At 53.7% G+C, this 11150-nt stretch overlaps 1 protein-coding gene across 2 annotated transcripts; it reads left to right on the top strand.

Annotated features, from left to right (window-relative positions):
* Positions 1 to 3700: 3700 nt before the first annotated feature.
* On the top strand, positions 3701 to 10788 carry Plekho1 (pleckstrin homology domain containing O1). Of its 2 annotated transcripts, XM_036190923.1 has the most exons (7): positions 3701 to 3797; positions 3900 to 4046; positions 6233 to 6295; positions 7206 to 7346; positions 7992 to 8096; positions 8451 to 8552; positions 9976 to 10788. In XM_036190923.1, exons 1-7 carry the CDS (start codon positions 3771 to 3773, stop codon positions 10675 to 10677), a joined length of 1287 nt encoding a protein of 428 aa, XP_036046816.1. In that variant the 5' UTR covers positions 3701 to 3770; the 3' UTR covers positions 10678 to 10788. The 2 variants fall into 2 exon arrangements, with proteins under 2 accessions (XP_036046816.1, XP_036046817.1); XM_036190924.1 differs by lacking the exon at positions 6233 to 6295 and having other exon boundaries at positions 9976 to 10763.
* The last annotated feature ends 362 nt before the right edge of the window (positions 10789 to 11150 follow it).

Genomic DNA, 11150 nt, shown 5'->3' with positions numbered 1-11150 from the left:
CAGCTCAGTCACTGTAGTGTCTGACGGGCTCTCCTGGGGTCACTCTTGAGAAGTGGGTTGTCAGAGATAAGAGGGGTTCAGAAAGTCATGAGCACATGAAGTTCTGAGTGGCATGATCCAGCCGTGTTAAGGACCATGGAATTAGACCTCTGGGAAGTTGGCAAAGCCTTTCCCTCAGATCAGAAAGCAAGTCCTTCCTCTGTCCAAGTGTTCTAGCAAGATTGACCACTAAAAAACCAGCAACTGGAGCTTCCTCCTCCAGGACGAGACTGCCTCCCTACACACACACACCACCAGCTGAGACTAGCTACCCTCCCCTGAGACAGGACTAAGCTCGCTGAGGTTCCAGGTGGCAGTACCATCAGAGTGCACACAGCCCGCCTGGCCCAGCTTTTCTGTGCCTGTGTGTGTCTGCTCCTTCTTCCCTGGCTGCCCCAGGAAGGCTTCCAGGACACAGCCCTCATCTCTGCAGCTCAGTCCTGCACACTCATTTCTTTGGAAATGCTGTGGTGTTGAGAACCCATGTAGGGTTGCAATAAGAATTCAGTCTGCAGGGATAGGAGTGATTTTGATTTCTTTGAGGCTCATTCATGGGAATTCACAGGGTGAGACTTGAGATGGTGTTATACCATCCAGTGAAGGCACAGCCTGTACCCAGAGCATGTTTACTTATACCGGAGCAAATGACAACTCTGGTCTCAGTTTTCCCTCTCCTGAAAGTGATAAAAAGTGATGGTATCAATAATGGCAGGATATTAAGGTGTCCTCACATAATTGGAGAAGGAGCACCACAGCACAGTCCTGGTTCTCTGTGGAGTGCATTTGTAAAGTTTTAAGATTATGTGTGTGTTTTCGTGTGTTCTGTCTCTGTGTGTGTGTGTGTGCGCGCGCGCGCGCGCGCCTGTGGGGGTGGATACCCCTTTAGACCGGAATCGGACAGCCAATCTCCTGGAACTGGAGTTAGTGTGCCCAGTGTGGGTGCTGGGATCTGAACTCAGGTCCTCAAGAACAGGAAGCACTCTTAACTGCTGAACCATCCCTCCAGCTGAACCATCCCTCCAGCCCCTAACTTCTGTGTTGATAAGTGTTCTTTGGCATCATTCAAATTCATGCCATATTTATGTGACCAATATTGAAGATATTGGTCTTTTGTGTCAGGCTCAGTTTCTTCATCCATAGAGTGAAAACAATTAGTGCCTTCCTCAGGTTTAAATACAGAGATATAGTTCAGTATTTACAGAGCTAACTCTGTTATTACTGCTTCTTTTTTTCTTATCAAAAAAACATTTTAATGAAGGACATATGCTTTTACTAACCCTCTCTTCCATCAATCAAAATGCCCTGGTCAAAGCACCAGTCCTATTTTAAAAGTAGGATTTTAAAGTCAAGGATATTTGTTTTTAAATGACAACTCAGATATTTCGACCCAGTAAACTTGCAAGAAGCTGTTCACAAGATGTTACCTGATAGTTTCAGTCTTTTGCCCCCTAAGTGGAGCTACTTATAAAATGTTCAACTGCAGGGGACAGCTTTGGGTGGTGCCATCTTACAGGTAGACACCTCAGGGGTCCTCCCAGGATCTCAGCTCCCTAGAGAAATTGGCTCATTATTTGTGTGTGTGTGTGTGTGTGTGTGTGTGTGATAGTGTCAAGCTCACTGAGTGCTATAAAAATGTGTAAAGGAAACCAGAAGTGCTGATTTCTCACTTAAGCACTGGTCTCTGGAAACAGTCCCACTTAGATCCAAATTCAGGTGCCATGAAGTTCACCTGGTGAGAGAAAGTCTGCTTCACAGCAAACCAGGGGGAAGCTGGCAGATGGGAACGTCCAGTGCCAAGACAAGAAGCAAAGGTGAGGAAGAAGGCCAGGATGAGCTTCCTAATAGTTCCGGCTACTGGGAAGGAGGAGCCAGGAGGGATGGGGACCAGCCAGAGATTTATGTAACATCTCAAGACACAGACAGGCAGCGAAGGCTCTGCAGCCCACATGCATCTGCTCTAGAATCTGAAAATTACTTTGGTTATTTTTTACGGCTCCCTCTGCCTGATGTTTCACAAAGCACTGGCTCCTGTCTGGTGCTGTGCAGAGAGCCAGTGTCTTGCACACCAGGGGTACTCTAGTATCTGTAGACTAAATGAAAGCTCCTGGGAAGAGGAAATGGGGCAAAGTCATGGATTTCTTCTGCCCCCTGAGCCAGAATCTGTCCTTCTATTTCCTCCTTGCTGGCAGTGGAGCTAGAGCCCCTCCTGAAAGCCAGGCAAAGAGCTCCACCACTGAGCCACACCCCCATCCCTATTTAAACTATTTAATCAGGTGGAGACAGGAGGATTAGCAGATCAAGGCCAACCTCAGCTACATAGTAAGTCTGAAAGCAGCCTGGGCTGTGTAAGACCTTGCCCAAAACAAAGACAAAAAACTGTCAATCCAAACCATTTTTTTTTTTTTCTGGGTTTTGAGATAAGGTTCTCTGTGTAGCTTTGCGCCTTTCCTGCATCTGGCTCTGTAGACCAGGCTGGCCAACAAGTTCCCAAAAGCTCCTGTAGGCTAATTTCCTCAGCTATGTCCTCACACTGGTACATTTTGCTTTCTCATATAGTCTGCATTTTCTCACTTTTTTCCTCACCTTTTAAACAGGACGGTACCAAACTGCGATGGGGAGATGGGAAGGGGACAGTCTGGGGAGTGCGCTCTGTATGTACAAAGTCTGAAAGGAAGAGTTGGGTCAGAAAACCTACATTCTAATCCACGTGACAGTAGCGTGTCAACTTGAGCACGTCATTTGCCGTGATCATTTCCGAAGGGGTAATATTCTCCTTCTATATGCCTTACAAAATGGCACTCAACATGTTTAAGTGCCAAAATAAGAATATTTGACAGGATAAAGTTCTGTGTCCACCTGAAAGAGAAATCAATTCTCATAGCTAGTAATCTTACAGGATTGGGAAGGAAGATGGGTCTGAGGTTCTTTCTTGACAGATACCAAAAAAAAAGCCCAAACATCCTCCATGCTTCCAACCACAAACTTACCAACACTTCATCTTGAACGTTTCTGGAAAAGGGTTCTTTCCCCTGCTCTGTGCCAGGGATCTTTACTCATTTCGTGAGGGCTGTGTTTACCATACCCCGGGTAAGAGTTTATTAGTTTATTGTCTGGTAGTCATCGGCCCTAGAAGACGACACTTGGGTCCCCCGGGGGCTTTCACGGGTCAGCTCACCCTCCTCCCTGTACCCGGTAGGGGGACGGAGACCGGGGAGTGGCGAGGAAAGCCGTCCTCAAACTTGGGCTCCCGCCGGGCCCGGTCCCCACCTCGGGGCTCCGAAGGGCTCGCGGGCCTCCGCGCCGCTGCCCGCGTGTTCACCGCAGGCCTCGCGGGGCGCTCACGGCCGCCGGGGAGTAGCAGGTCGAGCCCGGGAGCCTGCGGGAGCCCCGCTCGCCCGAGTCCGCGGGTCGGTCCGAGCCGGCCGCTCTCCGGCGGCGCCCCGGCTCCAGCGCGCTCGCCACGCCTCGGGCCCGCCCCCATCGCCGCGCCTCCCGGTTATCCGCTCGCGCCTCCGCCGCCGGGTGCCGGGTCGGAAACAAAGGCGGGGGGCGGGGAGCGCGCGGCGGCGGCGGCGCCGCGGTCCGCCCTTCATTCGGAGCCCGCGACGTCAGCGGCGGCGGCCGGGGCCCGGGCGGCGGGGGCGGGCATGGGCGGCGGGGGCGGCGGGGGCCCGGCCTGCGGCTAGTGCGAGCCGCCGAGCGAGCAGCGGGCGCGGCCGCCCGATCCCGCCATGAAGAAGAGCGGCTCCGGCAAGCGGGTGAGTGCGCGGCGCGCGGACAATGGGGCCGGGGCCGGGCGGGGGCCGGGGAGGGCGCGGGGACCCGCCTGAGCCGCCCGCTCCCCGTCTCGGCCCGGCCAGGGGCCTCCGGATGGAAACCAGCATTCTGCGGCGCCCGAGAAGGTCGGCTGGGTCCGGAAATTCTGCGGGAAAGGGATTTTCAGGGAGATTTGGAAAAACCGCTATGTGGTGCTGAAAGGCGACCAGCTCTACGTCTCCGAGAAGGAGGTAGGCGCCCTGGCCCCCGCCGTCCCGACCCGGTCCCCACGGCCGCTTGTCCGCCGGCTCGCCCCGCCTCCCGCTCTGCAAGTTCGGGGGTCGCCAAAGTCGCGCGTCTGCAGAGAGAAGTCACCCCCGAGTGACTTTACCTGCGTGGGAAGTCGGAGTTTACTTATTGGATGCGCCTTGGCGGACACCTTCCTCCGAAGTTCTGAACGCCCGCTGCCTCCTACCCCATTCTGGCCCTCTGAAACACTCCGGGATTCTTTTTTTTTTCTGTTGGAACACACTGGGCATCTTGTCCCTCGCCCCTTCCTGCCTTTCCCACCCCAGCCCACCACCCTTTCTTTCCTGTCTGTAGCAGGGGGCAGATGTAGGTCTCCTGCGTAGCAAGTCACCCTAAATCATAGAAAACGCAAACTGAGTCCGTCTCTGGGACCTGGCGTAGAGTAGCTGGGAATGCCAGATTTTTATAGGAGCCGGCGTCCTGAACCAGGCCTGTTCCTCACCTTCCACTTCACTTAAAGAGTAAAAGAAGGGGGGAAAAACCAAACAAACAACGTGGAACTCATATTCTGTCCACCTTTATTTGTAGAGGCGGGGAGTGGAGTTAGGACTGAGTGCCTGTGCGCGCGCGTGGCTTTGACTCTGTAGTTGAGCATGAACCCACAGCCCACACTGGGTCAGAATCTAAAGCCGGGTCATGGAGTCAGGTCCCCTTCCCCCATTTGTAAAGCCAACTCTCGATCACTCACAGGAATGCCGAGAAGCCCAACTTGCTTCCCGGTGACTTTCTCCAGAGCACGGTACACTGTGTCCCCTTAGACCGGCCCTTCCTCCCGTGACTGCGCTCCCTCCCCCAGAACGGACTGGGAAGTCCTCCTGAGTTCTAACCTCTTCTGCTTTCAGTGCTAGACACTTGCATTCTGCCGCTCTGTGGGGGTAAAGAGATCCTTTTATGGTGTTGAAGCAGGCGCATTGGCAGCCCGAGAGAAGTACTCATCTGAAAACTGTACTGAGACAAGCCGAGAGAACCAAACAGTGCCCAGCCGGTGAGGTCCCTCTTGAAGGGGCCCAAACATAACGGTTGGGGAGTCTTGAGCGAGTTGAAGGAAGACTTGGGAGACTCTGCTTTGAAGGGTCGCTGCTACCCAGTCAGTCTCAAATCCTGCCGGGAGTTCTCGCCACAATTGTCTTGCTTTCTACTTTTGTTTATTTAAAAAAGCGGCAGCAAGTGTCGGGGTGTCTCCTGTCTTCCCTGAGCTCCATAATGCCAGGAAACGGCGGGAGCAATCAGGAAGGGCTTCCTACATGTCGGGAGACCCGAGGACAGTGAAAGGCTAAGCAAACTAAACAAGCCCCCTCCCTTTTCTTGGCTTGTATTTGTCCAAAAGGCAGAACCCGGGGACAAACGTGCATGGTTAATCGGTTAATAAGCCTGTGTGTGAAGGGAGGGATACAGAGCAGAGAGAGGCTAGGATGACCTCAGCCTAGAGTGTTTGCTGTCCTCTGAGTCAGGAGCATCTGCCTAGTCCTGGGGCCAGATGCCCCCTACTGGGAAGGGCATTGGAAAAGAGGCACCTTAATCTGACCATCCGTGGTCCAGTGGGCTGGGCTAAGGACAGAGCTGCCAAAAGACACCATTTATTCTACCCGTAAAGAAAAGCTACAACAAACCACTAGCTTGAAGATGTAAACACCAAAAGCATCATATATTTGCAATTTACATGCTGATGGGAAAGAGAAAACGTCCCTAACCTTTCCATAGTTTCTGTCAGTCGATCGTTCTTGGGAAAGCAGGGTCTCCCACAACTAGAGAAACCTTTCCATGTGTGTTGTGGACCATTCCCTACTCCCCAAGGGCACCCTTGAAGAGGGCCAGGGTGTCTTCTGGTCTAGGGTCAGATAGAGGAACAGGTCCACACCGTCAAGTGACTTCATGATAGAGGAAGTTAGGTGGAAAGTGTTGCTGAGTACATCTGGGGACCATGAGAAGAAGGAAGGGTTAATTTGGAAGATGTAGTCAGAAATGAGACTTTGGGAATCTGGTGTGAGGAAGAGACAGAATACAGTGGAGAACAATGTGCGGGGTGCCCGTCTTCTCTGGGCACTGGCGTTTACTTACTCTGCCTCCTGCCTCACCCAGTCTTCTCCCCATGCCCTTCCTAACCTCTGCCAATGCCTCCTGCTCCCAGAGTGCCTTATCAGCCTCGTCCAAGCCAGGAGAGCTCCCTCCCTTCCCTTGGGAAGCAGAACAAGTGAGTCCTTCCCCCCACCCCTGCTGCACACACCCAGCTCTTTCCTCTCCAAGCTTTCTGGTCCCTGCTGATAGTCTCTCTGGGGAAGGAGCCAGAGAGGAGGGCCCCACATCCCAGCCTGGGTTCCTGTGAATTGTTCTTCAGTGTTCCTTGTGGCAGCTTGTCCGTCCCATGTCCACCATAATGTTTAAGGCCTCTGGTCACTTCCCAGCCAAAAGCCCAGGAGCCCTAAAACAGGGAGATCCCTGGAGAGCCACACCTTGCCAGACAAATGGAGACAGATGAATGTGCCCTTTCGCTCCCCCATGGCACATGTGATCCACAGATCAACTGGCTGAAGTCTGCCAAGGGAAACACGGGGCTACTTTGACACATTTGCCCGGGAAACATGACTGACTTGTTCCTGGCATATTCCCAACCAAGTAGAAGAGGGTGGCTGGCCTGCAGATCAGGAAAGGTCTCCTATAATGTCCTACTTTAGAAGGGGGAGCAGGTGGGAAGGAGCTCTTGTGAACTGTAATATTCCCTCAGGCCAGAGGCGGCCCTTTGTTGTTCCAGATGTTGGCTGCCCTTTTCAGCTTCCCCTGGACTGTTAATGGCCACTGGAGTCTTCCTTACTTGAGACGATCGGATCAGCCCATTCACCATGTCCCTTTAAGGACATGTCCCTTTAAGGACCTTGTAAAGCTATGTCCTTCAGAAACAGAGTGAGGCTCATGGGTAGGGGGAGACTCTGGAATGGTAGCTTGTAGGGCAAGGGGGTTCAACAGAATCCCACACAAGAACTCGGTTCTTAGCCCCATCCCCAGATACACACCTTGGGTGGGATGGCTTCCTTTTGCTGTCTTTCCCTTTCTTCAGGAACAGAAGCAGATAATTTTATCCTTGTCACACCCCAAACCTCCCCTAGGTAAAAGATGAGAAAAATGTCCAAGAGGTGTTTGACCTGAGTGATTATGAGAAGTGTGAAGAACTCCGGAAGTCCAAGAGCAGAAGCAAGAAAAACCACAGCAAGTTCACCCTGGCCCGATGCAAGCAGCCAGGCACCACGGTAGTGTGCCAGCCTGGCCGCTGGGCAGGGGCCACCCTGCAGGATCCCCCTCCCTACGGTCTTGGCCCCCAGAAGGGTTCTTCCTCTTGCTTTTACTGGTTAAGTGGAGAATATTCTGTCCATTCCCTTCCCTCTAGGCAGGCCAGCTGTAAACCTCTTCAGCCATAAAGATGTCATCTCTCTCCCTACTCTCTCTACACACACACACACACACACACACACACACACACACACGCACGCACGCACGCATGCACGCACGCACGCACGCGTGCCCTACTGTGTATACACATATATTCTCTTGGAAGAAAAAATTATGCTCCTTGTGCCCCGATGGGTGGTTGAAGTTCAAGGGAACCCAGGGAAGCCATGCTTGCCACATTCTGTGTCCTCGGACATTTAAAGATCTTTAGACCTAAGCTCTGTCCTGCGTCCCCTAATGTCTGCAGCAGCAAGTTCAAATCCAATGCCACTCTTGGCGCCTCCTCCATCGTTCCTAAAACAACCTGACTCCAGCTTTCAGTCAGTCGTTCATGATTCCAGGAGCAGAACCGCTCTCCCCGGGAGCTGGGTGTGAGGGAATGAGATCAGGATGTCTTTTTCTTTTGTAACGCCCTAGCTAAAGCAAGAACAACGTTCCCCTCACAGGCACCCAACCTGATCTTCCTGGCAGTGAGTCCCGAAGAAAAGGAGTCATGGATCAATGCACTGAGCTCGGCCATCACCAGAGCTAAGAACCGAATCTTGGATGAGGTAGGGGCCTGTTGTGGGGATGTGGGTGCTAGGACAGAAAGCAAGCTGTGACTCACTAGAGGAGGAGGGGTGTTTCGTGGGGCCCCCTTAACACCCCACTCTACTTTCTCTGCTTCTTTAAAGGCCTGTGGCCCCCCATCTTCTCCCTGAAGTCTTTTTCTCTGCTCATTCGTCTCCCCAGCTTCCTGGTGCCTGAGCAAGCCTCGGGTCAACTAACTGTCCATAAATCCTTCTGCCTGTGGCCCTGCTCAGAAGCAGTTGGTGGGATGGCTTATTTCCCAGTCCAGGCACGTTAGGGGTTGCCAGTTGGGACAGTCCTAAAGAAACCCTGGGACTCACAGCGTATCTCTTCAGGTCACCGTTGAGGAGGACAGCTTCCTTGTCCATCCTACTCGAGACAGAGCAAAGATCCAACACTCCCGCCGCCCTCCCACGCGGGGACACCTCATGGCTGTGGTATGTAAAAGTGCAAGAAAGTAAACACTGCCCAGGGGCCAGTTCTGTGTCAGTCCATCTCAGCTGTGAACAAGCAGGCACATTTGTAGGAGGCCTGCTGATCCAAGGATCAAAGGCTCAGGAGGCCTGCCCACCCTCCATCCCTGCCTCATTTGCCGAATCAAAAGTACTTACTTACTCAGCACCTGCCCTGAGTCAGACGGTCTCTGTTCTCAATAACTTCCGAGGAAATGAGCAATGCCCCTAGGAAAGTGAAAAATAGAAGAGCTGTGTGCAGTGATACATGCTGCTGTGTGCTGGCTGACCACCCTGACGAGTGATGGTCAGTGCCACATGCCCCATAGCAAAGCTTCTGCTGAGTGAAATGGTGGTTTCTCTCATTCAGCCATGCTGAGTGTAGGGAGAGGCTGTCACCGGCAGGAGGAAGAACTCAGGCCTTGGATTTAGCAGACCCGTGGTCTCTAGAGTTGCCTGGCTGTAAAGTGCTTCTGTGAGAAACGGTCAGAACCGCACATGCGCAACAGCATAGAAAGTCCTGACCTCCCTTTCCCACTGCTAAATTACAGCATTTAAGAAATAAGAGAACAATGTCTGGTACCAGGCAAGGCTTCAGAGTTCAGATTTCAGTGCAGGCTAAGGTGTGTGGCCAAGAGGATGTGAGTAGAGCATTCTACTTCTGTCTGTGTGTAGACCTTACTGTGGATTGTGTGGGGGCCACCCTGTGATGCTGAAGAGTCCACAGTACAGAAGTAGATGCTTCTCGGGAAGCCTGTAGCAGAGCAGGAGAAGACACGTTACAGAAAAGCAGAAGAAAGGACTTTAAATCATCATCAAAGGAATCCAAAATAGCAAAATAGAGGAGCTCAGTCAAGAGTGGAGGGGCCTCAGTCAGGAGTGGAGGGGCCTCAGTCAGGAGTGGAGGCCTCAGTCAGGAGTGGAGGGGCCTCAGTCAGGAGTGGAGGGGCCTCAGTCAGGAGTGGAGGGGCCTCAGTCAGGAGTGGAGGGGCCTCAGTCAGGAGTGGAGGGGCCTCAGTCAGGAGTGGAGGGGCCTCAGTCAGGAGTGGAGGCCTCAGTCAGGAGTGGAGGCCTCAGTCAGGAGTGGAGGCCTCAGTCAGGAGTGGAGGGGCCTCAGTCAGGAGTGGAGGCCTCAGTCAGGAGTGGAGGGGCCTCAGTCAGGAGTGGAGGCCTCAGTCAGGAGTGGAGGCCTCAGTCAGGAGTGGAGGCCTCAGTCAGGAGTGGAGGCCTCAGTCAGGAGTGGAGGGGCCTCAGTCAGGAGTGGAGGGGCCTCAGTCAGGAGTGGAGGGGCCTCAGTCAGGAGTGGAGGCCTCAGTCAGGGAAGGCGAGCTGAGGAAAGAGACCATAGCTTGCCCTCATCATTCATATGCTAATGATAGATCACCCCTTCTTCCACACTCTTTCCCAGGCTTCGACCTCTACCTCAGATGGGATGCTGACATTAGACCTGATCCAAGAGGAAGACCCTTCCCCTGAGGAGCCAGCCTCTTGTGCTGAGAACTTTCGGGTGGATCTGGACAAGTCTGTGGCCCAGCTGGCTGGCAGTCGCCGGAGAGCGGACTCCGACCGGATCCAGCCCTCTTCACACCGGGCAAGCAGCCTTTCTCGGCCTTGGGGAAAGCCAGACAAGGCTCCCTACACCCCCCAAGCCCCGAAGAAGTTGACCTCTACCGAGAAGGGCCGCTGTGCCTCCCTGGAGGAGATCCTGTCGCAGAGGGACACTGCCCCAGCCTGCCCCCTCCACCTTCGAGCTGAGGGATCCCCAGCCCCTGTTCCCTCCCAGCCAGGGCAGCTGTCCCGGATCCAGGACCTAGTAGCCAGGAAACTAGAGAAGACTCAGGAGCTGCTGGCAGAGGTTCAGGGACTGGGAGACGGCAAGCGAAAGGCCAAGGACCCTCCACAGTCTCCACCCGATTCTGAGTCGGAGCAGCTGCTGCTGGAGACAGAGAGGCTGCTGGGAGAGGCTTCGTCCAACTGGAGCCAGGCAAAGAGGGTGCTGCAGGAAGTCAGGGAGCTGAGAGACCTGTACAGACAGATGGACCTGCAGACCCCCGACTCCCACCTCAGACAGACCTCCCAGCACGGTCAATACCGGAAGAGCCTAATGTGAAGGAGGGGGGCAGGTCTGGAACTTGGGGGGGCATAGACTGTATCTCCAAATGTTGCAGGATAAAGCTTTTTTTATTTACCTCAATCAAAAAAAAAAAAAAAAATCAAGCTCATTGCTCTTGCTGATGCCATGGCCTTTCCCTATCAACTTCCCTAGACAACACCCTGGTCAGAGAGTTTCCTGGTCACCTTGGAGAAGGTGAGCCCTGAGGCCCCCGGAAGGAGCCCTCACCCTACAGCCTGCTCACTGTGCACGGGCTGCTGCCAGGCCTAGGAAGGAAGGGATGCGTGTGCACACGGCAGGCAAGCAGCGGGCAGCGCCTGGGTTAGAGTGTGCTGGGGAAGTGGTTTCCTCGGATGCCCCATTCCAGGTTGTTATTCAAGGGTGAAATTTCAGCTGTGCAACTTGAGTTCTAGGGACACAGGGGGCCAGTGCCACCTGTCCATGCCATAAGAGAAGTGAAATTTACCCCG

The sequence above is a fragment of the Onychomys torridus genome, chromosome 6 (assembly GCF_903995425.1).
Source record: "Onychomys torridus chromosome 6, mOncTor1.1, whole genome shotgun sequence".
In the NCBI taxonomy this organism is placed as follows: domain Eukaryota; kingdom Metazoa; phylum Chordata; class Mammalia; order Rodentia; family Cricetidae; genus Onychomys; species Onychomys torridus.
Note: the sequence above shows the minus strand (reverse complement) of the source record. Positions and strands in the feature narration are given on the sequence as shown.